Raw genomic sequence first — 26,938 nt, 5'->3', positions numbered from 1 at the left:
GGCGATTAGAACTAGTGCGGGAGCAGAGCATGGAGACATGGCACAACAGGTGGGCAGACTTGCGTGGCAGACAAGTGGCACGATGGTACCGCACACACATGGCATGATGGCGCACAACTCTGCAGCCCATGCGCCTCCTCTCTCGAACCTCTAGAATGCTTCCCCAAACCTCCAAATCCCTGCCACATCATGAGGTCTGAGATTAGTCTCCGTAAAGAAATATAGAGAAGAGATTCGCCAAATTTGGTGCAAAAGGTATATGATATTTTGGCTGTTCTATCTTGCTATTCATACTATCCAGATCTGTCTACTTGTGCAAGATACTAGAAGTGGGATCTTGAGTGTTGGTGATCATGTGTAGGTTAGCCTCGATTATTCTACATAAAGCTGAGCAAGTTTCAAAATATTTATTACGATCATCTTGACCATGGCCCCGTGTTCGAGATGTATCCTTTTTTTTTCTCAGCCTACTTCATGATCTTCTGCCATTAAATGTAAAATCCAGAAAGAGGTAATTCCATGAATGTAGCATATATTTATATCAGTCCTTAAGCACTCTTAAGGACAACTTGACAAAGCGAGACAGAAACAGACTACAAGTGATAGGAATTTTCACAACTGATGAGCAAGGCAACAGAACAAGCCAAGTTCAACAGAGCAAGCATTGCTAAAAAGGCTGAACCTTTTTAATCTTCAATGATGACTCCAGGGAAAAGGTGCAAAGTGAACACAAGGGAATGGTACAAAGCCAATATGACAAAAATTTCCAGCCAATACATTCCTTGCACAACTGCCACACATTGACTAATAGAACATGCCAAATTCAAGCTCCTTATGAGGAAGTTGTCCATGTCACTTGCGATGACATTATGATACTGACAATGACACCAAAAAGGCCAAGCGCGCTCCCAAAAATCTCAATAACTAATATTTTCACAAAGAGTGATGAATTTTGGGCATCAGACAGTGCACAGCTGCTTCCAATGATGCCAACACAGATCCTGTAAAAAGAAAGAATGTATCATAATGAATATGGTTTGGACATACACCAGATCTTGTCTGCACAAGGTTAATCAAAAAGCCTTTAGCCTAAGATGCACAAGCTCACATCGTTATAACATTTATCTTTAAGATAAAGGGGCAGGTCACACAATATCGCATGCCCATATCAGCAATCCTAACTATGTAAATGATGTAAAGAAATTGCAGAGGCAACCATGTTACAAATGCAAATCAGCTTGACTGCCTACAACCTGCCTAATAAATCAAGGTGAATGAATAGGAGTACCCGCAAACCAAGTTGGCGAATCCAACAATGATCCCTGATGCAAAAATTGCATATCCTGCTCGCATGGAGTCTGATGTGTACATTTGTTCTACAGATGTCAGCTTTGTTTGCAGTATGATTGCAACAATGACTCCATATATGGCAACAGCTTCACAAAATATAACACTGCAAAATGAGGTACATCCACAGCAGATTAGAAGGCTAGTCTGATAGTACGTCCATGACAGATATCAGATACTTAATTCTCCACATTACCAAGAAAAGGCTAACGATCATTTGCTGAATGTAGGCCAAAATTCTATAAAATCAGCCACCTACAAGATACACCATAGGTTGAAATAAAATTGTCGATGTGCTTTTCTAGAATAATATAGTTAAGAACTCCCACCTTTCGTTTTGAATTTTCTTTTCCTTTTCTACAACCCCTAAAAAAGCTTGGCACCCTTCACAACTTCCCTTGAGGCTCACAATAATAGCACTCCCGTTCTTCTAGTATTTGGTACAAGAGCTGCCTACTATTATAGTCAGGCCAAAACACGACTGATGACAGCAAGAGGAAGAAGATAGGTAGATAGGTACATTTAGTACAAAACTTCTCAGTTTGCAGTTGAAAACAGTTGAGTTTGTGAGTTTTGTATCATTTTTCCCTCCTTTTTCCCTTGGAGATTGTTTTGGATTGGGGGGGTGGAGGGCATGGGGGAGCAAATGCACAGAACACACCTCTTCGCTGAACGGACACCACCCTTGTGGTGTAAGAAATCCTAGATTTACTATATTTAGAAATGTGCTAAGGAACAGAAAGAAGACTGAAATAGCAGAGAACAAGGAATAATTGTATTGCTTGAGTGTCTGTAGTGTATCTGTAGTGTGTCATCCATACAATTGGGCCTCTCTTATATAGAGAGTGAAGAGACACACATGAAAAGGTGTGTACTCCAAGGTGTGTGTGCATGAAGAGGTGTGTACCCCTTGTGAAGGGTGTGACCCTTGATGAGAGGGTACATTACAATAGGAGTGTCTCTTCCATAGAATGTCTCTTGTGAAGGGTTGTGCCTCATAGGAAGTGTCTCGTCGAAAGCGCATACCCTTCCACAAGTGTCCATTCATCAAACCATCCATAAGTCTAGATATAGAGAAAGGAATACGTCACAGATCATGACATCCCCTCCCACTCAAAATAAGACCCTGGTGGAGATAATGAGCTGATGTAGAAAATATCACGGTAAATTCTGAAAATACTGCTGTAAAATGACAAGGTACTGCTGTAAGTCGTCGGCTTGCTTTCATTTGTTGACAAGATAAGCAAAATGTAACCATTTCGATGACATCGCTTTTCATCTGAGGCCAGTAGTATGTTGCACTGAGTAACCTATAAGTCTTGTTGACGCCTGGATGGGCAGCATAAGGAACTACATGATGCTCTTTTAACAAAAGACGTTGAACATCCTTGTCATGTGGTACACAGACGCGATCTTGATAATACAGAAGGTCGTCCGTATAAGAATAAAATCAGAATATTCTATTCGAAAGTCGTAAGTTGATCTTTTGAAAGAATTTGTACGGCTGTGCCGAAGTCTTTATCTTCCCTTTGAATGAATTCCGAACATCCACAGATAATGTAGAGATTACCATAGCTGATGCTAGAGTTAACCTGCTGAGAGCATCTGCAACTACATTGTGTAGTCCTGGAATATACTCAATGGTCATGTGAAAATTCGCCAGAAACTCAACCCAGCGTGCTTGTCGAGCGTTCATGACTGGCTGAGTAAAGATATACTTTAGAGAGTGATGGTCTGTCTTGACCACAAAGTCGGCTCCCATGAGATAATGTTTCCAAGAGCAATAAGCATGTTACAACGGCAAGAAACTCCTTATCATAAACCGGGTATCGGGTTTGGATATCAAAATGTTTATGGCTCTCAAAAGCAATAACTCTGCCTTCTTGCATCAAGACTGCTCCTGTGCGATGTCGGAAGCGTCGGTCATGACCTCAAATGGAAGGTTTGGGTCAGCAATAGCCATAACTGGTGTGGTAGTGAGTGCTTGCTTGAGTTGTACTTTGTTTCGGGAAGCCATTGAAAAACTGCTGTGCTTTTCAATAATTCGAACATAGGAGCTGCGATTTCGAAAAACTGATAGACCTTTGTATAGTAGAAGTTGGCCAATTCGAGAAAAGAGCGGACATCATGAACATTCATAGGAGTAGGCCAGTTTCGGATTACCTCGACCTTCTTGGGATCCACAGAGATGCCTTGAGCTGAAATAACATGTCCCAAATATTCGAGTTGGGTCTTGAAGAACTCACTCTTCTCAATGTTGATGTAGAGAGAATTTGTGCGAAGAACTTCAAAAACTTGGTGAAGATGTTGTTTGTGCTCATGTAGGGATCTACTGAAAACGAGGATGTCATCGAGGTAAACGATGACGAACTTATCGAGGAAAGGCCTAAAGATGTCGTTCATTACTGTCATGAATGTGGCCGGGACATTGTTTAACCCAAAAGGCATGACCAAACATTCATAGTGTCCATACTTTGTTCGAAAAGCTGTCTTGTACTCATCGCCTTCTCGTATGCAAATTTGATGATAACCTGAACGAAGATCAATCTTTGAGAATTATATTGCGTGTAGAAGTTGATCGAAGAGGTCATCGATGCGAGGCAATGGATACTTGTTTTTTATAGTGAGCTTGTTGAGGGCTCGGTAGTCGATGCAGAGGCGAATTGACTTATTCTTTTTTTCCACAAGTAGTACAAGAGATCCGAAAGGGCTGCGATCGGGCCGAATGTGACCTTTGTCGAGTAGTTCGGTCACCTGTCTTTGGATTTCTTCATTTTGAGTGTAAGAAACCCGATAAGGAGGCTTCAACGGTGGATTACTGCCGAAAATTAGTTCGATTGGGTGATCCACTGGTCGTCGAGGTGGTAACTGCTTTGGCAATTCCTGTGGAAAAATATCCAGGTAGGGCTGGAAAAAAGATTGGTTGAGGTATTCAGGAGGATCCTTTGTTGGTGTCTCCTCTACTGCCATAACCAACAGAAGTGAAGTCTTTACTTGACGTTTACGAACCCACTTCTTTACTTATAGGACAGAGGCAATTGGGGTTAAAGGAGAGCCCCTAGAACCAGTTAGCTCAATAAGTTTTCCCTGGTGGACAAACTGGATAGTATGGCTGTGAAAACTGATTAATGGATCATAGTCGTAGAGCCACTGTTGTCCAAGTATGACATCGTACCGAGAAAGAGGCATGATGTTGAAGTTCAACTTGTCCCCATAATGTTGGATGCAAAAAGATAAGTTTTTGATTCTGGTGTTGCGCAAGAAGGTAGTTCCATTTGCGAGTTCAATCTAATAGTCCATGGTGGTGGTCAACCGAAGTTTGTCGACCATAGAACTAGCTAGGAAGTTATGAGAGCCACTATCGATGAGGATAGTGACTGTTGTTCCACGAATCGATCCTTGAACACAAAGTTCTTGAGTGGCCAGGGAAGGTTCGGGGTTGCTCGCAAGGCTCAGGTGGATGGTATTTGCCATTCGAACAACTTTGCCTTTCTTGTCTTGTGCTGGGGTAGCATCTTCTGTTTAGGAAGTGCTAGGTTGCATATTGGAATTTTGCTTTGGTCGCTTGGGACAATCGAACCATCTATGGTCGCCTGTACAGATGGTACAAAGTCCTTTTGTGCTGGAGTTGTTCTTCTTGTCAGTGGCCGCACCTTTATTTTGGGGATGACGGTAATGACTTTGTAAAGAAGAAGAGACGCGATCCTTGGAGGAGTGCTTCTGTTGGAATTCAGCATATGATTTCTGAGACTTCTGGGGATCTTGAGCTGTCGTTGACCTTGATTACCCGAGTTTTTTCTAAACCTGGGGTTATCCTAAGGACGAGCATCTTTAGCCATAGTAGAGTTCTGTGTTCGATTAGCACTCTGCTTCCCCGTGTTTTGAAAATCAGTAATGCGCTCTGCATAAGCAATAGCGCCAGCTGTGGTGGTGATGTTTGCTTTGAGGACATCAATGTGTAACGAGGGATTTAGGCCTGAGATGAAAGCATGAAGGCGACCATTCTCAGTTAATCCATCAATCTCCAGCACCAATGTGGTGAACTGAGAGAGATAGGAAGACAGGGAGCCTATTTGCTCTAACTGTCAGAGTTTTGAACGTGCTTGGAAGTCCGCATTGGCAGGTATGAACTGCTTACGGAGCACGTGTTCAAAACGTTCCCAAGTTAACACACTTTTGCCGTCCTTTAAGCGTCTTTGCCACCATAGAAAAGCTGTATCCTTAAGGAGGGAGGCTACCAAGGCAATCTTTTTGCCTTCAGAGAGGTCAACAGTATCAAAGTACATGCGCAATTTTACGAGCCATTGGTCAACTATTCGGCGATTGCGTTGACCAGTGTAGGCTTCCGGAAGTTTAAAGTCAAGTCTTTTAGTTTTGGAAGCTTGGAGTAAACGGTAGAGGGCACGGAGTTCAGTGTTTTCTACCTCTGGTGGGAATGAGTCCACATAGTCGTTTGGTTGCGTCATGTCATCCTCTGTATGTGTGGTACTGCGAGAATCTTGGAGTTGTTGGACTTTGTGGACCAAGTCGGAGATGCTGTCCTGAAGCTGGGAAATTTGAAGTTACAGTAGCGTTTCGCCTTGTCTGTTGACTTCAGGGGTCTTTTTTGGACTTAAGTCGCTTATTTTCGGAGAGGCTGCACGCAAGCGTTGCGACATATCTGAGGTCCCCGTGAGAAAAGCACGAACCTGCGCTCTAGTTTGTACCATTCCTAGAAGAAGATTCGGGTTGCTCCCTGAGGTTGCTCATGTTGGAGGGGGCAAGTGAGGCAGGATTAAACCACCCGTGGAAATCTGGTAAAGGAGGTCCTGTCTGAGGTAACACTGGCGATGCCGAAATGGGTGTTACCGCTCGTGAGAGTACAAGAGTAGGTTGCAGAGTCCACAGATCTGAGAAAGGATAGGAACCACCCGTGGAAATCTGGTAAAGGAGGTCCTGTCTAAGGTAACACTGGTGATGCCGAAATGGGTGTTACCGCTCGTGAGAGTACAGGAGTAGGTTCCAGAGTCCACGGATCTGAGAAAGGATAAGGAGCTGCTGTCGGGAGTGGAGGATATCCAAGAGAAGGAGTGCCTTTAGAGTGTAAATATTGTCTTGGGGAAGGTACAACCTGTATGGGAGGATATCTAGGAGCTGAAGGAGGTGGAGAGTACCCTGGAGATGCTGAAGCTGAGGGGTAAAAATCTCTCCAAAGATGGACAGCAAACTCGTGAGGAATATCGGGTTCTGGGTATCTTCGTGTCTCGTGAAACACAACCTGGACTGTGCTGAGGAAGTAATGTAACTGAGGTGCCTCATGCAGAAGGTATAGGATGTGGTCCAGATCACTAGGAGGGCACGTGACACAAAAGACCCATGATGCCAAAGCTCCGAAATGGGCTGGTTGTGCAATCTGAACACGATATTGTGTGGTAGATGATGCCTGAGGTGTCCTTGAAAGGCCGGGTGAATTACTAAGGGTTTCCATGCTTTAAGGAAGCATCTTTCATTTGCTGAAATTTGATAATGACAAGAGAATCCTTAGAAGTAGAATGGAAAGAATCCACCTGGCATTGATTTAATCTGCCAATTTGTTGCGTAGAAAAGGCCTGCCGATCTCTGTCCAGAGATCCATGTTGCAGTGGGTGGCGAGGAGCAGATCTAGGCCTGGCTGGACCGGAACAGCAACAGCGCGCGTTTAACAGGCAGTCTGGATCGCGGTAAAGGTGCTGTACCGCTGCTGATCTGGCAGGTAAGATGGCGAAAAAGAGGGGGCAGACTGCGTATGGCGAAACAGGCTGCTGGTATCCAATTCTAGATCGCGATAGGGGGCTGGCGAAACAGGCTGCAGGCTTCCAAGGGCTGGATCGCGATAGAGGGCTGGCGAACCAGGCTGCAGGCTTATCAAAGGCTGTTTTGCAGCAGCAATGGCAGGGCCTGGCAGGAAACCAGGGCAGCAAACCGGTGAGGGCAGGGCAGCAAACCGGCGAGGGACAGGGCAGCAAACCGGCGAGGGGCAGGGGCTGCATATGGCAAGGGGGCAGGGCAGCAAACCGGCGAGGGCAGGAGGGCTGCGTAGGGAGGCGAGCCTGCTTGATGAAATCCGTACAAGCGTCAAAATGGATTGTCCCTTTTTTTGTGGCTGCCTAGGTTGGGTGGTTTCCCAAAAAATTAAAGGGTGGGTTTATTTGACCCTTGGGTAGTCTAGGGTTAGACCTAAGGTATGGGGCTGGGTTTTCCTTTTTAGCCCCTCTAGGTACCCTTTTTATAATGTGCTTGGTGCCAAAAGGTGTGCCTATTCGAAGGGGTGTGACCCTTGGAATAGGTGCACCTTTTCATGAAGGGGTGTGACCCTGTTTTTAAAAGGGGTGTCCCCACATGAAGAGGTGTGTCCTTTTTTCCACGATGGGGTGTGTCCCTTGGGTGAGGAGTCAAAACTCTTCATCAAAAGGTGTGTCCGATGGTTGAAAAGGTGCGTCCCTTGGTTTTGGGACAGCCCAAGCACATGAAAAGACACAATTTTTGTCGTGTCCATTCACATCAACTCGTGATGTGTGGGAGATGGAGAGGCCATTGATGACTTTAGGCACGGTTGGCGCTAAAAATTTTTACACTCATTCTCTCCATCTCTTCCATGCACAATGTGCACGGATATCCTTCTAGCGGAAAGAGATGTATCAGATAGGCGCTAGAAGGTGGGGGGCATTTCCTACAGGCAGGAGCGAAATTTGCTCTGATACCACTGTAAGAAATCCTAGATTTACTATATTTAGAAATGTGCTAAGGAACAAAAAGAAGACTGAAATAGCAGAGAACAAGGAATAATTGTATTGCTTGAGTGTCTATAGTGTATCTGTAGTGTGTCATCCATACAATTGGGCCTCTCTTATAAAGAGAGTGAAGAGTCACACATGAAAAGGTGTGTACTCCAAAGTGTGTGTGCATGAAGAGGTGTGTACCCCTTGTGAAGGGTGTGACCCTTGATGAGAGGGTACATTACAATAGGAGTGTCTCTTCCATAGAATGTCTCTTGTGAAGGGTTGTGCCTCATAGGAAGTGTCCCGTCGAAAGGGCATACCCTTCTACAAGTGTCCATTCATCAAACCATCCATAAGTCTAGATATAGAGGAAGGAATACGTCACAGATCGTGACATGTGGCAAGACACACCTCATCAACCAACAGACACATCCCATCGTGACAGGTCACTCTTTCAACACCCTTTCATGGAAAGTCACACCCCCTCATTTTTGGAATTCACACCATATGAAGGGACCCACGTGTTCGAACCAAGGGTCACACCCATCACAAGAGGTCACATCAATATGCTGGAAAGACACCTTCACAAAAGGACACACCCCTTCGCAAAAAACACAACCCCTCAAATAGATGCAACCTTTTGCACCATGCACACGACAAGGTTTCCAATGCACACTCTTTCACGAAGGAACACACCCCTTCAATGATGAGTTCAATTGGGGCCCTAATAACCCATATATGCCAAGGACCATACAACAAGCCATACTGAGCATTTATGCAGCCCATGCTGCATATTTTCCCTGTCTGCATTAACGCCAGCCCCACAGCCCAAAATAGAACGTACAACACCAAAATAACCCCTTAAATGACCTACCTACCTCAAGTGTGCCGCAACCATGTGTGCCAACCCTCTGCCTTGATACTGCAGCTCATCTCTTGGGTCATTTCGTTGCACCTTTCATCCAGCCCATTGGTCACAAGAGTTCCCACAAGGGTTTCATTTTTGCCTCGCCAAGAACTGTCACATGCACCCTTGCACTTGGGTGCAAGGTGACACACTGGCTACATCGACAAGTGCATTATAGTTCCCACATAGGAGATTTTGTCGTATGCTGTGACCCCTTTGTGAACCCTCGTCCAGGGACACTCAGGCACAAGCTACGTAGGTCAATCTCTCAGCCTTAGGTCAAGTCAGTAGTCAGTTCTTGTTCACTAGTACCCACTGGAGAACAGAAGGTTAAGTGTTTCCATCTTATAGTTTAGGTCTTAGCCTAGAGTCCCTTTAGGGTCTCCAAAGGCTGGACAGGTAATTCGAACCAAGGGTCACACCCATCACAAGAGGTCACATCAATATGCTGGAAAGACACCTTCACAAAAGGACACACCCCTTCGCAAAAAACACAACCCCTCAAATAGATGCAACCTTTTGCACCATGCACACGACAAGGTTTCCAATGCACACTCTTTCACGAAGGAACACACCCCTTCAATGATGAGTTCAATTGGGGCCCTAATAACCCATATATGCCAAGGACCATACAACAAGCCATACTGAGCATTTATGCAGCCCATGCTGCATATTTTCCCTGTCTGCATTAACGCCAGCCCCACAGCCCAAAATAGAACGTACAACACCAAAATAACCCCTTAAATGACCTACCTACCTCAAGTGTGCCGCAACCATGTGTGCCAACCCTCTGCCTTGATACTGCAGCTCATCTCTTGGGTCATTTCGTTGCACCTTTCATCCAGCCCATTGGTCACAAGAGTTCCCACAAGGGTTTCATTTTTGCCTCGCCAAGAACTGTCACATGCACCCTTGCACTTGGGTGCAAGGTGACACACTGGCTACATCGACAAGTGCATTATAGTTCCCACATAGGAGATTTTGTCGTATGCTGTGACCCCTTTGTGAACCCTCGTCCAGGGACACTCAGGCACAAGCTACGTAGGTCAATCTCTCAGCCTTAGGTCAAGTCAGTAGTCAGTTCTTGTTCACTAGTACCCACTGGAGAACAGAAGGTTAAGTGTTTCCATCTTATAGTTTAGGTCTTAGCCTAGAGTCCCTTTAGGGTCTCCAAAGGCTGGACAGGTAAGCAAGGAAGGCAGCTTGCAAAGGCTGCCCAAAAACTCCCCTGGCAAATGAGCCAGGGAGGGCTTTTATAGGCTGGTTGTAGGCCAACCAGTCTGTAAAACAGACTGAGTCGGTCTGTTTACAGACTGGGTTGGCTCAGTCCAGCCCTATAAAAGGGCCCCTTGGCTGCCCTGTTTTCTCACTAGTACCCACTGGAGAACAGAAGGTTAAGTGTTTCCATCTTATAGTTTAGGTCTTAGCCTAGGTTAGGAGTCCCTTTAGGGTCTCCAAAGGCTGGACAGGTAAGCAGGGAAGGCAGCCTGCAAAGGCTGCCCAAAAACTCCCCTGGCAAATGAGCCAGGGAGGGCTTTTATAGGCTGGTTGTAGGCCAACTAGTCTGTAAAACAGACTGAGTCGGTCTGTTTACAAACTGGGTTGGCTCAGTCCAGCCCTATAAACGGGCCCCTTGGCTGCCCTGTTTTCTCATTCAGTTTGCTCCTGCCTTCAGTCCTCCTACAGCTCCACTTCAGCCTCCTGTGCAGCCCCTGAGATGCTCAGATCTGGCCCTGCTCTAGCCTCAGTCCCTTGGCCATCAGTTCAGCCTGATCTGAAGGTGACCACGCAGCACAACAGTTGGAGGTTTGGACCAGCAAACGGAGAGAGGTTTGGACACTGTTTCCTCAGCTTACTCAGCTTCTTTTACAGTTTACACAGCTCACTCTCAGCTTTATATTTCAGTCATCTCTCAGTTCTCTCATAGGATCTATCACTTCTAGTTTTCACTCTCTCACTCACGCAGTAACCCTACATTCCGGTAGATAGCACAAGCCTCTTCCTTGCCGTGCAGAAGCGTCCTACATCGTCAGTGTGGACAGCATCAAGGTCTAGGTATTGATCAGCGTTGCCTCTCATGTCCTTGGGTCTGCTATACGTGTGCACAGTGAGCTCTTCAGAAGCACGTTCCGTTCTCTCTCGAAGAGTGTTCTTTGTATTTCTCTGTTCTCCAAGTATAAAGCAAATTCTCCCCTAATTGGGGGAGGGGGCCCTCAGTGGGTACAGGGACCCAATCGGTTGTCGACTCTACTCTCTCTCTACCCTCATCTCCTTTCTCTCTCTATGGTAAACAACGCTCATTCCTCACTAAAGGTTTAAAGGTCTTGCTGTGAATTACACGATCAGATAACCGTTGCATGCTACATTGGTATCAGAGCTTCGGTCTGTATCCAGCTTGACTACCCTGAGTGTATGGTTGTGTTGAGATCCGAAAAGGACACACAATCAAGCACCATGGAAGGGTCAGGAAAAGATTTCAACCGCGAAGACTTTGAAGAGGAGAAAGACTACCAACAAGATACGCTTCCGCCAAATGCTCAAGAAGTGATGGCGAACCTTCTAGAGCATAATTGGGTCCTGCTGCAGCAACTCAAAGAACATTCATCCCAGTTGGAAGAAAGCAGAAGACAGCTCAACCACACAAAACAACGTCTGGAGGAAAAAGAAGCAAAAAAGCCACTAGAAGAAAGAGGAACCACAAATTTTGAAAAACTGCTCTTGATGATACGTGAGAAATGCAAAAATGAGGAGACACTGCGACACGCAGAGCTCGCCCAAGCAAAGAGGCAACAAAAGCTAGACCAAGAGGCGATGCTTCTCCAACACAAACAGATGTTAGCCGTTATACAAGCAAGTTTGAGCGCAGCAACCGTCTCCGCCACAGCTTCGCCATTGATAAAGGTAACACCACTCACTCGGTCCACTCCAAATTTTGTTAAGTATGATGGTAAGTGTGACCATTCAGCAATTTTACAATTTATTCATCAGTTTGTAGCTCATTTTCCGTTAGCACAGATTCAAGATGAGCAAGATAAAGACCACCTTACAGCTCCTCATCTTACAGGTGAAGCGGTGACTTGGTGGCAACATTGGGCTACTAAGCACACTGACCCAAACACGTTTAAGACGAATTTTGTTTGGGCAACGTTTGTGGCCGACCTCAAAGCCCATTTTCGCCCACCCCAATACCTACTTAACCTGAGGATGAGTTCGCTCGTCTCTCCCGGCACAACAGTTGGGCATAATGGAGAGCACCAAGATGAAGAAATTCATTCGAGGATTGGACACAAACGTACATTTTACCATTCGGAACTTCGACCCGCTGGATTACGAGCGGGCGCTGACTCTCGCACCGAATCAAGAGATGATGCTGAACGGGGGAAAGCCCAAGCAAGTCCAAAAAGATTCCAAAGCCCCACAGCACTCAAACAACACAGCGGGTAAGGATCAGAAGAAGGACAACCAGTTCCAAAAGAAAGACAGCCAAGCTTCTGGTCAAAAGAAGGAGTCCAAGCCAAAGATGACTCCGGATGAGAAGGCTAAAGCGGGTATTACGAGAGGCTATCTTCAGCCCAACGAGCACAAGTGGTACCACCAAGAACATCGTTGCTTTCATTGTCACCACATCGTTGGGCATGGCAAGAAGGATTGTCCGAAGTGGCTTGCCGAAAAGACTACGAAAGCACCTACTTCGTCCGTCGCTAATGTATTGGCTCTTCCAGCCCCGCCTCCATCCTCGGCTACAAATGCCGTCTTCCTTGCTTTGAACGCCGTTCCCACGGTGGTCTTTCAAGGTAAGAAGGAGGACGACTTCTTAGATCAAAAGAAGGCGCTCATTCGAGCGTATGGCAGAGCTAATGGGCATTAGTTTATTGTCATGTTCGATATGGGGAGTTCAAAAGATGCCATCTCCCCTCAACTTGCCAAGACAGTGGGGTGCAACTTGGTGCCTCACGCACTTGCAGTGGACGGGTTCACGCCCGGCTTACGCACACATCACGCATAAGGCCATCCAATTCACTTTTTTAGTTTAGAAGGCCATGTTTACACGGGATTTTATATGGGGTGTGACATGATCCTCCGGATTCAGTGGTTCCGTGAGCATGTTCCGACGCCTGATCGACGGCAGGAGGCAGGACATCTTCACGATTGTGAAAGGTTTACCTGAGCCCACCGTGATACGCGGTAATCATAGCATACCAAGGATTCCATTAATCTCTCATATTCAAGCAGGTCGCGCCGTCCGCAAGGGTGCCATGTGTGCACTTGTCTATGTCCAGTGCTAGATTACTACAGTTCAAGCCGCTCCTCCGATGGGGCAAGCAATGATGGATCTACTTTAAGAGTTCAAAGACATCATGCTCCGGGACGATCTGCCACCCCAGCTACCTCCCAACCAACCAGAAGACCATCGCATCGATCTACTTCCGGACTCGACACCTCCAAGTAAGTTCCCTTATTGACTTTCAAAGTCTATGGAGGGGGAGTTAGAGTAGCAATTGTCTAAATTACTGCGCGCAGGGTTTATTAGACCTTGTTCTTCGCCTTTTGCTGCACCCATTCTATTTGTGGCAAAGAAGGATAAGTCCGCACGACTATGTGTCGACTACAGAGCACTCGACAAGCTTACGGTAGGCAACAAGTTTCCTATGCCCCACATCGAGTACATCTTGGAAAGACTCAATGGTGCAAGATTTTTTTCAAAGATTGACCTCAAGAGTGGCTATCACCAAGTCCGAATTTTTCAAGCCGATATCCCAAAGACAGCTTTCCGAACTAAGCGAGCTCATTATGAGTTTGTCGTCATGCCCTTTGGTCTAAAGGATGCACCACCAACATTCAACAAGATGATGTCCCAGGTATTCGTAGAGTATATTGGGAAGTGCCTGTCATCTTTCTCGATGATATCCTTATCTTTTCCACGACAACTGAGCAGCATATTAAGGATGTGCGATGTGCCCTACAGTTATTACCCGATAACCAGCTATATCTCAACGCAAAGAAAAGTGAATTCGGATTGCTGAAAATTCAGTATTTGGGCTACATCATTCATGCTCAAGAAATTCGATTGGACCCTGAGAAGATCCAAGCTATCACAAGTTGGGTTGTCCCCACGCCAGCCCAGGAGATCCGATCCTTTGTGGGTTTGTGTCAAGCATACAGCTCGCACATGGAGGGTTTCTCAACATGCACAGCCCCTCTTACAGATTTCCTCAAGGGGGTAAAGACACGCAGACAAAAAGTTCAAGTCACAAGCAAAGCTTTGCAAGCCTTCCACGACTTGCAACAGTTGGCCACGACAGCACCAGTTATGAAGATCGCCTCTTGGGATGATCCATTTCTGGTAATCACAGATGCTAGCAATGTCACCATAGAGACAGTTTTACAACAAGAAGATAGGCCCATGGCATACTACAATAGAAAGCTTAACGATGCCGAAAAGAACTATTCAGTGTATGATAGAGAGCTCCTCGGTGACATCCAGGCATTAAAACATTGGAAGCCTTTTCTATACAGACGGACTTTCATGATGAAGACAGATCACCAAGCCCTTAAGTGGCTTCAAACAATGCCTAGTACGCAATGGAGTGATCGGCAGCAGCGGTGGAGTCAGATATTCCAACAGTTTGGGAGAATGATCGAGTACGTTCCCAGCAAAAACAACCCCGTTGCAGATGCTCTCAGTCGAAAAGGTTCCATTCGGACCATTGAGCAGGCCACTGTGCTCGAAATCAAAGGCAAGGATCTTGATAGCATGAAGGCACAGTACGCGGAGTCAACAGAGTTTGACACGTAGTTCCAGTTAGCCACGACGCTTGCTCCAGGCCATTACTCATTAGAGGACGGTTTACTCATTAGAGGACGGTTGGCTTTTCTATAAGAAAAGGTTATGTGTACTCAAATACAAACGACAGTTGCTTCTTCATGATGCCCATGATGCCCTTACCGGTGGTCACAGAGGTATCAACGGGACTTTAGAGAAGTTAGAGCAGTATTTCTATTGGCCAAAGATGCGGAAGGACGAATACAGCTATGTGCAAAATTGTCAAATATGCAAAAAGGTCAAGGCTTCCCACAAGAAAGCGGAAGGCTGGCTTATGCCATTGCCAATCCCCAATGGTCCTTTCCAAGACATAGGTATGGATTTCGTGGGACCACTTTCAGCATCCGCAGGTACAATGTCACATGCACCCCTGCACTTGGGTGCAAGGTGACACACTGGCTACATCGACAAGTGCATTATAGTTCCCAGATAGGAGATTTTGTCATATGTTGTGACCCCTTTGTGAGCCCTTGTCCAGGGACAGTCAAGCACAAGCTACATAGGTCAGTCCCTCAGCCTTAGGTCAAGTCAATAGTAAGTTCTTGTTCACTAGCACCCATTGGAGAACAGTAGGTTAAGTGTTTCCATCTTATAGTTTAGGTCTTAGCCTAGGTTAGGAGTGCCTTTAGGGTCCCAAAGGCTGGACAGGTAAGCAGGGAAGGCAGCCTGCAAAGGCTGCCCAAAAACTCCCCTGGCAAATTAGCCAGGGAGGGCTTTTTATAGGCTCGTTGTAGGCCAACCAGTCTGTATAACAGACTCAGTCGGTCTGTTTACAGACTGGGTTGGCTCAGTCCAGCCCTATAAAAGGGCCCCTTGGCTGCCCTGTTTTCTCATTCAGTTTGCTCCTGCCTTCAGTCCTCCTACAGCTCCACTTCAGCCTCCTGTGCAGCCCCTGAGATCCTCAGATCTGGCCCTGCTCTAGCCTCAGTCCCTTGGCCATCAGTTCAGCCTGATCTGAAGGTGACTACGCAGCACAACAGTTGGAGGTTTGGACCAGCAAACGGAGAGAGGTTTGGACACTGTTTCCTCAGCTTTCTCAGCTCTCTTTTACAGTTTACACAGCTCACTCTCAGCTCTATATTTCAGTCATCTCTCAGTTCTCTCATAGGATCTATCACTTCTAGTTTTCACTCTCTCACTCACGCAGTAACCCTGCATTCCGGTAGACAGCACCAGCCTCTTCCTTGCCTTGCAGAAGCATCCTACATCGTCAGTGTGGACAGCATCAAAGTCTCGGTATTGGTCGGCGTTGCCTCTCAGGTCCTTGGGTCTACTATACGTGTGCACAGTGAGCTCTTCAGAAGCGCATTCCGTGCTCTCTCGAAGAGTGTTCTGTGTATTTCTCAGTTCTCCAAGAATAAAGCCAATTCTCCCCTGATTGAGGGAGGGGGCCCTCAATGGGTACAGGGACCCAATCGGTTGTCGACTCTACTCTCTCTCTACCCTCATCAGATAACCATTGCATGCTACAAGAACACCCTTCCTAGCCTTTACTTGACACTGATATTTAACAGCAACGTTGAGGGACCTTAGATGATTATCAACAACCTCAATTCTAACAAAGGACTATTCAAAATGAGCACGTATGAGCAAAATTACCAGGCAATTACAGACTGCAACACCAGGATCCAAGCAACCTGTCAATGGCACTCAGGTATCTGGGTTTTTTCAGTCTCATAAACCCTTCAGTCTTTCGTAGACGTTAATAACCTTTCTTTCTTTCTTTCTTTCTTCCTTTCTTTCTTTCTTTTCAAGCTTTCTATTTCTTCAAACTCTCTTTTTCCTCTTCCTTGGGCTTTTTTTCCAACATCTTCATAAATCCAATTGGACTAGGATGTCTCATCCTTCCTTTGGCAGCCCTTTCCACTTTACCTTCTCAAGGTCTTTGGCTGAATTGCTTTCTGAGCTTGTTCCTCCTTGTAATTGTTCCAAATTGACATCTCCAAGAATGTGAAAGAGATGTCCCCATCATAGACAATCTGCTCTAATGTCAACCAGCTTCATCTTGTCCACATATCTTATGGATGTATATGCCTAGATGAATACAAGAACATTCCCAAACTCATCCTCTAAAAACACAACATAGTGCAGTTTCAATCTCACGATAACCTAGATGAATCCAAACTCATCCTCTAAAAACCAACATAGTGCACTTTCAATCTCACGAGAGTCACTCATAAGATTGAAAACCATAAACTCCATCACGCATAGCAGGGACTAGCTACTATGACATCCCCACTGACATCATCAGCGCCCAACAGTGGGTGTAGACCATAGTATAAAAGTATGCGCTCACACATACAAATCCACACACCCATACATACTTGAGCATCCATTTATACAAAGTCTTCGTACTGAGTTTCTGTCGGCACTCCGGAGGTGAAGGGCAAACTCAGCCATGATGAAGGCTAAAGGAGAAGGCTAATCAAAAAGTAGTCCAAATCTCTTCATTCAAGCTACAACTGCTTGTGAAGTCTAAACGATTTCAATTTAGTCTCTCCCAAACGAGCATCTAAATCTTAATCTAGCTGATAAGGCAATGCACCATTTAAGATAGAAAGAATTATCACAATACCAGCAAGCCGCAACTTGGACGAAAACTTCACAAAGTGAAATTTGCATGTCCGCTAATACGACAGAAGCATATACCTAGATGAATCAAGGAACATTCCCAAACTCATCCTCTAAAAACAACATAGTGCACTTTCAATCTCACGAGAGTCACTCATAAGATTGAAAACCATAAACTCCATCACGCATAGCAGGGACTAGCTACTATGACATCCCCACTGACATCATCAGCGCCCAACAGTGGGTGTAGACCATAGTATAAAAGTATGCGCTCACACATACAAATCCACACACCCACACATACTTGAGCATCCATTTATACAAAGTCTTCGTACTGAGTTTCTGTCGGCACTCCGGAGGTGAAGGGCAAACTCAGCCATGATGAAGGCTAAAGGAGAAGGCTAATCAAAAAGTAGTCCAAATCTCTTCATTCAAGCTACAACTACTTGTGAAGTCTAAACGATTTCAATTTAGTCTCTCCCAAACGAGCATCTAAATCTTAATCTAGCTGATAGGGCAATGCACCATTTAAGATAGAAAGAATTATCACAATACCAGCAAGCCGCAACTTGGACGAAAACTTCACAAAGTGAAATTTGCATGTCCGCTAATACGACAGAAGCATATACCTAGATGAATCCAGGAACATTCCCAAACTCATCCTCTAAAAACACAACATAGTGCACTTTCAATCTCACGAGAGTCACTCATAAGATTGAAAACCATAAACTCCATCACGCATAGCAGGGACTAGCTACTATGACATCCCCACTGACGTCATCAGCGTCCAACAGTGGGTGTAGACCATAGTATAAAAGTATGCTCTCACACATACAAATCCACACACCCACACATACTTGCGCATCCATTTATACAAAGTCTTCGTACTGAGTTTCTGTCGGAACTCTGGAGGTGAAGCACAAACTCAGCCATGACGAAGGCTAGCACTAAAGGAGAAGGCTAATCAAAAAGTAGTCCAAATCTCTTCATTCAAGCTACAACTGCTTGTGAAGTCTAAACGATTTCATTTTAGTCTCTCCCAAACGAGCATCTAAATCTAAATCTAGCTGATAGGGCAATGCACCATTTAAGATAGAAAGAATTATCGCAATACCAACAGGTAAGATTGAAAACCGTAAACTCCATCACGCATAGCAGGGACTAGCTACTATGACATCCCCACTGACGTCATCAGCGCCCAACATTGGGTGTAGACCATAGTATAAAAAAATTTGCTCTCACTCATACACATCCACACACCCACACATACTTGAGCATCCATTTATACAAAGTCTTTGTACTGAGTTTCTGTCGACACTCCAGAGGTGAAGGGAAGACTCAGCCATAACGAAGGCTAGCACTAAAGGAGAAGGCTAATCAAAAAGTAGTCCAAAATCTCTTCATTCAATACAGAGCTTCTGAAGTCTAAACGATTTCATTTTAGTCTCTCCCAAACAAGCATCTAAATCTAGCTGATAGGGCAACGTGCCATTTAAGATAGAAAGAATTATCACAATACCAACATGCCACAACTTGAACAAAAACTTCACAAGGTGAAATTTGCATGTCCGCTAACATATACCTAGATGAATCCAAGAACATATCTTATGGATGTATTTTACTTTGTGGGTACTATCTTATGTGAAACCTGAGGAGTCTTCTTGGCATTCTTTGCACTCTGGTTCCTTGTTTTCACCATGGCAAGGTTTATGGAGACACAATCACACTCACACAATCACAAACACGCACAAACCAAGGCCAACCTGCGTAAGGCCAATCACATAAAAATCTCCCAAAAAAAAGCTATCTCCAATTCCTATCACAGTCGTGCTATAGCGAAAAAGTGTTTCTAGACATTTGTAATAGTTATGGGTTGGCTTGAGGATGGGTCAGTCCAGGATTCGGATCAAGAACGTTTATGCACCTACTTGCCAACAGCCATGGGCCTCCTTTTGGAGGTGACTCGCTGAGTGCCTCCCAGATGTGGACTCCTAGATTGTTGGAGGAGAGTTCAACAATCTACAGTTTGAGAAGGGCAAGCAGGATGAAGTCTACATCCTATCTTGAAATTTGATACTGAATTTCGATTGGAATAGCTGTTCTTGCTTCAAATTGCTGCTACTAAATTAGCGATGGTGTAGGACTATGCACAGAAAACCACACAAGGGTCTAGAACCAAAATGGGCTGGACACCCCCACCCCCCCCCAAAGGTATCTTTATGCAAAGGTATCTTTATTGCTTGAAGAAATATCATAGTAAATAGCTTGCAGCCAGCTGCTGCGTTACTAAAATTCAAGAAACGTTTTAAGAGAGAGAGAGAGAGAGAGAGAGAGAGAGAGAGAGAGAGAGTCTATTAAAAGTTTTCGAAAGACCAAAAAGGGTCTATGAGACTTACAGAAATTGATACAACAAACCCATAGGTGGAGCCACTAAACATGCATCAACACCTAGGACAAATACAAAAATCCATAGCCAAAATCCAAAATCCATAATCTATAATCTTCATACAATTGTATTCAGCCCTTTGGGCATTCATTATTCAGTTGTATCTATTTCCTCTTCGGAGGTCCGCTACATTCTCTCCCTCTGATTCTCTCACTCACATGCACAACATCACTTTGTGTATTGATTGCATCATCTTGCAATCGCAGCTAGTATTTAGCAGGAGAGAGAGTGAGGATAGTTTATCTCCCGCTACATTGGTATCAGAGCTTCAGTTTTCTTTCCTGAGATAGGGAAAGTCAATCTAGGGGCAGCTCTACTGTCTTATGGTCCATACAAGATCCGGGAAGGACACCATGAGCAGTCCAACAAGGGTTCAATGCCTCAACCACCACCTCCACCCCCACCACAGAACCCAACGGACACTTCCATGTCTGCCATGACAGCCATGTTGCAAGCTATGATGTAGATGCAGCCACAACAGTCTGAGGCTCTCTTCACCCGCATGACCCAGCTTGAGGAGATGCGAGAAGATCGTGAGCACGCCGCCAGAGAGCGCGAAAGGCTAGCTCGGGAGGCAAAAGAAGAACACGCTCGGGATGCTCAAGAAGCAAAATCGGGAAGCTCGAGAAGCCGAAAGGGCAGCTCGGGAAGAAAAAGACGAACGCAATCAAGAGGCTCGAGAAGCCAAGGAGCTCCGAGAACATACCCTCAAGAAGAGAAGGAAGAAGGGGATCGGCAGCTTCTCATTTCGCTACTCCGACCAGCAGAGGGAGAAAAGGAGAGACTTCCACCTCCAGCCAAGCCTTCCTTTCCGAGGAAGCTCAACTTCACACGGTACGATGGTAAGCAGGAACCCTTAGTATTGACTTCGTGGCTCAATCAGTTTGAAAGCTATTTTCAATGATGCCTATGAAGGACAACGAGCAGTGCATCCTAGCATCCATGCACCTTCCACACGAGGCGGTCACCTCGTGGCTCAAGTTGCAGAGAGACCACTATGATGCAAATGAGGAGACACCTCTCTACAGCTGGATAGAATTCGTGAAAGATCTTCAATCATGATTCTTGCCACCGCAGTACCTAGACAGGCTCCAGAATCAGTTCTACGAGCTGCGCCAGGGAGACACCAAGACAGTGAATCATTATGCCAATAAGTTCACTTAGGTGTTTATACAATTTCAGCTGGAGGACAATCAGAAGCTGAGCAATTTCTCCATGGGTTGCGAACAGACATCCAGTGGTATGTCAGAAGTTTCAGGCCACGAGATTCTAAGTGTGCTTACAAGCTTGCTCAAAACTTTGAGCTCATGCACAAGGGTCAAGGATCCAAGCAATTCAATAGTAAGAAGTCCCAAGATCCCACGCCAGGTGATGGTGTGGGAATGGGCAACAAAAGAAGAGCAATATGGCGAAGGACAGCAATGCTATGGCAGGTACTTGGATACAGCGACACGAGCACTCTATGCCAAGGATAACCGATTGTCATGTGCCGGGCCATAATAAGTAAGATCTAATAGCAAGAGCTGCATCAAGTGGTTCAACAACCTCAATAGTCATTGAGGAGCTTGATGAACAACAGACTATAGGGACAACCTCAGTAGTCATCCAAGAGCTTGAAGCTTAGCAGAAGGAAGAGCCTCGTCAGTTTCCCAATATGTTTCTGTTTTATGGACAGGACGGTGGTCAGAAGGTCCTTATCCTGATGTTTCTGTTTTATGGACAGGACGGTGGTCAGAAGGTCCTTATCCTGGTAGACTAAGGCAATTCCGAGGACATCATCTCCACCAAAGTAACTCAGAAGGCTCAGTTGCCTCTTACGCAAACGGAACCAATGACCTTGAATGGTGCATTTCCAAGGCAGCATATAGAAAGCAACATGCAGGTAGCTTCAGCCACGCTAAAGATCTCAGGGTGGATACATAGTCGGCCACTCAAGGTCGCACCTACTCAGGCAACGGACGTCATCTTGGGAGCACTATGGTGGCACCAGTTCGAAGTCCAACCAGATTATCAGCACCAAGGCTTGGATGTCAAAATCCCAGGCTATGGGTCCAAGTCATCTATTGGAGTAAGGGTGCTCACCTCGACCCTTGACATCAATCATTCAAGGGATTCGAGACTGGCGCCAACAAGACACAGTATTACAGCAAGACAGTATTACCGCAGGATACAATGTTACAGCAGGATACAGTAATACAGCAGGCAATAGAGTTACACCAAGACCGGGATGCCTCTCTCAAACCTATATTCACCGAGGAAAACCATAGGGAGCCTCATCCTGGAATATTAACCCACATCAGATATCGGTACCAAAAGTTAGCACCAAATCCAAGCATTCAGTAAGCAGATCAGGATTCATGAGTTTAGCAACCATTTCCGGATTCATGAACCAGGCATTCGAATTAGGATTTATCATCCAAGTATACCACAAACAATCACCCCCGTCAGCACGATGGTAAGCCCCTTTCATACCCTAATTCGAGTTTCAGCAGAAGGGCATTTCACGGGAATCCACAAGCCCATGGCCATGCTAGCTAGTGCCAACGCAAGGCAGCCAAGTCAACAGCCACGTAGGCATTCGTACATCCATGCAAGCAGCCCTGTGCAATCAGCAATCAGTAAACAGTCAACAGACAGTCAATGCCATGTCATCGAGGGTCAAAAAACAGAGTTGACTTTTTTATCAAAAGTCAACGAGTTGACTTTTTGTCCGCCGTTGGCTTTTTGACCGATCTGGCCAATGGCTGGCATTGACCATCCGACCAAGGTCAACGGCCAGGCTGACCTAACAGCTATAAAAGGGCAGCCTTTGGCCCTCATTCTTCATCCACTCCTCAGGCCTTCAAGCCTTCAGAGCAACAGAGCCCAAGCCTCCCCACAACAGACCAGCAGGGTAGCCTCAGCCTCTTCAAGGATCTAGTGAGGATTCACCTCCTCTAGGTAGTCTAGTCTTCCAGTTTTGCAATAAGGGTTTCAGCCCCTTCATACAGTTGCATTCAGCCCTTTGGGCATTCATTATTCAGTTGTATCTATTTCCTCTTCGGAGGTCCACTACATTCTCTCCCTCTGATTCTCTCACTCACATCCACAACATCACTTTGTGTATTGAGTGCATCATCTTGCAGTTGCATTTAGTATTGAGCAGAAGAGAGAGTGACGATAGTCTATCTCCCGCTACAAGACTTCTGCGCCCCAAAAGACCAAGGCAGTCACACGTAAATTACAGGTGTCACAAATCGAAATTCCCATAAATTCACGTCCTCGTGACAGTATCTGGGAGATAGTGTCAAGCATCATTGCTTGGGACATCGAATTGGGGGGGTTGAGAGTTTGTGTGTCTGCAGCAAGTTTGGATGCCACACGGAGAGATCCAATTGGAGGGAATCATCCACAAGGCAAGCACGTGGGCAGCCCTTACAAGAACTAGGGGCAAATGATCTTCTGGATTGAGTTGTAGGATGTGACTCCTTTTCGTCAATGCATGTTTCTCCAAAGGTTAGCATCTGGGAGACAGTGTCCAGCATCACTGCTTGGGACATCGATTGCGGGAGTTTGAGAGTTTGCTGTGTGCATCAAAGTTTATGCCACATGGGGAGATCCAGGTGGAGGAAATCATCCACAAGGCAAGCATGTGGGGCCTGGGCAGCACTGTAGGCTGCCACATGGGCTGCCACAGTCCAAGATTTAGGGCTGGCAATGGAGTGGGCATACCAATACAAAGGCACAGCAGCAGGTGCAAGCTGTACGGTGGCAGTTGCACATCCTCCTAGAGCATTGGCCGTGGATCTGTAAAGAGGTATGGCTGCTGTGCAGAAGCAAGTGCTGCCAAAGGCTCTGGAGAAGGGACAGAATGGTGGGCTGTGGCAGGGCCAGAAAGGCTATAACAGTCTGGTCAGCACAGATTTGCAAGCCTGAAAGGCTAGAGCAGAGGCAGCCACAGACAAGGGACCAGGGTAGTCCCTGGAATGACAGGTTGGCAGAACATGTAGTGGCCTTATATAAGCGGGCCAGCACAGACTGTTACGGCCGAGTCTGTGGCTGGTTGGCTGGACCTACAGACTGGGTTGGCCAGTCTAGAGGGCCCGGAACCCCCTATAAAAGACCAGGTCATTAAGCAGTTCAGACAGGAAGCAGCCCTCGCCATTCAAGAGCAGAAATGGTGCATACCTACAGCCAGTAGGAGATTTGTTGGCCACATTTTAAGGTTTGAACTACCAAACTAGAAATTTTCTAGGGCATCCATAATTTACTCTAAAACACAGGTTGGTGGAGCATGATGTCCAAGGAGCCCGACCTAAGAATGGTCATTGAAGCTCACTGGGGAGTGCAAGGACAGAAGAGCAGTATTTGCGCTCACCATAGAGCATCAAGGGCAGTGGATTGCTGCATGTTTTGGGATCTCTGGTGATGCTTTCTGTAAAGAGTGTTTGGCTCTGATTGTGTGCAATATACCCTGAGACATTTTGGACTGTTCTACTGTTGTCAATCTCCTAAACTTGGTCCTTGTGAATCTCTCTTGTGGACACAGAAAGTTGAAGTTTGAGTTAAAGAATTCACTTCTCCTCTCTTAAGATTCTTCCGCTGCACACCTTATCCATTTCTATTTCCTCTGCGTGGAGAAACTAGCCAAGGGTCTAGGCTTTTCTAACAGGATAATACTAATTACCACTAACTTAGCTTACTTTAAATCTTCATTACAAAGAAAAAGTAGCAAAAAAGAAAGTTGGCAGACGATAATTCTAAGTTTTATTCTGCAAGCAAAACTTTTGTATGATTCATATTTCATACATTTATTATAATGCCCTCTTTAGGTGCCCAATATGTCGTCTGGATTAACTGTGAAAAGTAAACATAGTCATCGGAAGACTTGAGGATGATCTCTCTCTCTCTCTCTCTCTCTCTCTCTCTCTCTAAACATAGTCATCGGAAGACTTGAGGATGATCTCTCTCTCTGTCTCTCTCTCCAGAACTCCTACGCCTTCCAGCGTGGTACCACAAACTCTTCAGGAGATAGATTGGCATACTCTCGTGCACCAAATCTCAAAAGCTCACCTGATGAGGTTTTTTGAAGTGATTCGTGGAGCTTTTATGGCTGCCCCTATCAAACTACTTCCGGTAATGAAGATGCCCCTGTTAACACATAAAAAGACAGTTTCAGAGCGCAATCAAACTGACTCAGCGCCTAGGATTTGTCTGTGCACGTAGAGAACGTTTCTTATTAGGCTCTTTGATTGCGATGTTCCTTTTTTAAAACGTATTTCTTTCGTCCGAAACTTGGATAACTTTAATGTGAAATTTCCCATCGATTTCATGGATGGCAGAGTTGCGGATCTATGTCAAATTGATTCGCGCCTGATCGTCTTCCAGAACACGAAAGCAAGTAAAAGAGAAACCTCCGCTGCGCTGAAAAGGTTAGCACTTGCGGTTGCAAAACCAAAGCCTGAGAAATTCTAAACGAGTCCGATCTGTCTCCAACCTTTCAATATCTAGGCAAAATCTGGCCCATCGCACAAAGCGGCGAGCTGTGTAACCAGCAAGCCTGTGAGTGCAAAGTTGAGGACAGGCCCTTTGGCAAGCGGGTGCATAATTTCGCAGGATGTAAAGAAGCCCCGAAAGATAAAGAGATATGTACGAAAGAGAGCAGAAAGGAAGGAATAAAAGCGATCAGTAAGCGAAGGAAAGGATGGAGGAATGGAAGGAAAAGGACAAGAAAGATGGAAAAGGAGTACCAGGAAGCACCGAGGACAGAAACACCAATGGCGATGGCGATGCCTACAGCGGAGAAGGCGTAAGGGGAGATGTTGAGGAGGGCAGTTCCCAAGTATCCCATCGCAACACACAAGCTTTGCTTTGCTTTGCTTTGCTATTCTATTATGCTCTGTGAATGTGCCTCCTGTGCATTTCACGTGAGTTCTTAACCTTATATTAAGCCTGCCACGAGCTTTTACACCAAGCTCCTAAAATGTGTGCGTGTGGCTGCTCTATTGGCACTTTCGATTTCTATTGGCATTTTCACTTTCAGTACAATGCCCCCCAAAAAAAAGAAGCCATATTAAGGGCGCTTACACATCGGCGCCTGCCCAAGCTATAGGAGGGGCGTGTCAAACACTTGTTATCCAACGATTTGAGCTGCAAAAAACGGAGCGCCCAAAGCGTTGGGCAAGCACCACCCCCCACCCATCATCTAAGTTCAGATACCTTAGTACCTCAACCACCAAGCCATTTTTGGGCTGATTACAATAAAAGCCTACCTCCTTCCTTATATCATGTCCTGTCCGTGTATAAACACCCTTGCCCATCGCCTTCCCTTGCTTGGGCAGGCGACAGGCGGTGTGTAACCAACCTAAGGCCTTACGCCTTGTTTCACACCACTCTTCTCACACAACATGTTTCTCCACAAATCACAAAACTTTTGCCTATAATTTTGCAGATTTTACAAAATTGAGAAAATATTTTTTAATGGTGAACATGAAAATGGCCCAGGTTCATTGTATATAGTTTGCAGGTTTTCTATGAGCATTGGTTCACACCTCTAACACACCTAGGAGCGCGTTTTTTCATGGTCGTGCATGACACAAGGATGAAAATGGTGTATAATGCATGATTGACAACACAAAGCATATCCGATGGGCACAATACTTTATGCACACCTCAACCTAGGTTTTTATGAACTTGTCTGCAAAGAGGTTCCCCCATCCGATAAGCACTTCTTTGAATAACACACCTAGGACTGTGTTTTTGGATGGTTGTGCATGACACTAAGGCAAAAATGGTATCTAATGCTCCTTGGACCATGGAAATCATATCGGATGGGCACAATACTTTGCATGTGCCTCAACCACGTTGTTATCAAGTTGCATGCAAAGAGGTACACCCATCCAATAAGCAGTTGGTCGGATAACACACCTAAAAGCGTGTTTTTTTATGGTTGTGCATGACATTGGGGCACAAGCGGTGTTTAATTCTTGATATACCATGAAAAGCATATCTGATGGGCACAATAATTTGCATGCACCTCAATCTCAATGTTATTGAGTTACATGCAAAGTGGTGTGTCCATCCGATAAGTACCTGATTGGATCACACACCTAGGACTGTGTTTTTTA

General features: G+C 45.6%; 1 protein-coding gene across 2 annotated transcripts; it reads right to left on the bottom strand.

Annotated features, from left to right (window-relative positions):
- Nucleotides 1-25,758, bottom strand: LOC147882784 (V-type proton ATPase subunit c''2-like). Of its 2 annotated transcripts, XR_015543873.1 has the most exons (5): nt 25,562-25,758; nt 24,885-24,962; nt 1,289-1,453; nt 683-1,001; nt 1-179 (listed from the first exon to the last, which is right to left on the bottom strand). XR_015543873.1 is itself a non-coding variant. In XM_087400667.1 (4 exons), the coding sequence occupies exons 1-4, from the start codon at nt 25,660-25,662 to the stop codon at nt 833-835; spliced, it is 513 nt and encodes a 170-aa protein (XP_087256793.1). In that variant the 5' UTR covers nt 25,663-25,758; the 3' UTR covers nt 297-832. The 2 variants fall into 2 exon arrangements, 1 of the variants encoding a protein (XP_087256793.1); XM_087400667.1 differs by lacking the exon at nt 1-179 and having other exon boundaries at nt 297-1,001.
- Nucleotides 25,759-26,938: the final 1,180 nt, after the last annotated feature.

This window comes from Dipteris shenzhenensis, chromosome 29 (assembly GCF_047967505.1).
Source record: "Dipteris shenzhenensis isolate YYH24624 ecotype China chromosome 29, Dip_SZ_1.0, whole genome shotgun sequence".
In the NCBI taxonomy this organism is placed as follows: Eukaryota; Viridiplantae; Streptophyta; class Polypodiopsida; order Gleicheniales; family Dipteridaceae; genus Dipteris; species Dipteris shenzhenensis.
Note: the sequence above shows the minus strand (reverse complement) of the source record. Positions and strands in the feature narration are given on the sequence as shown.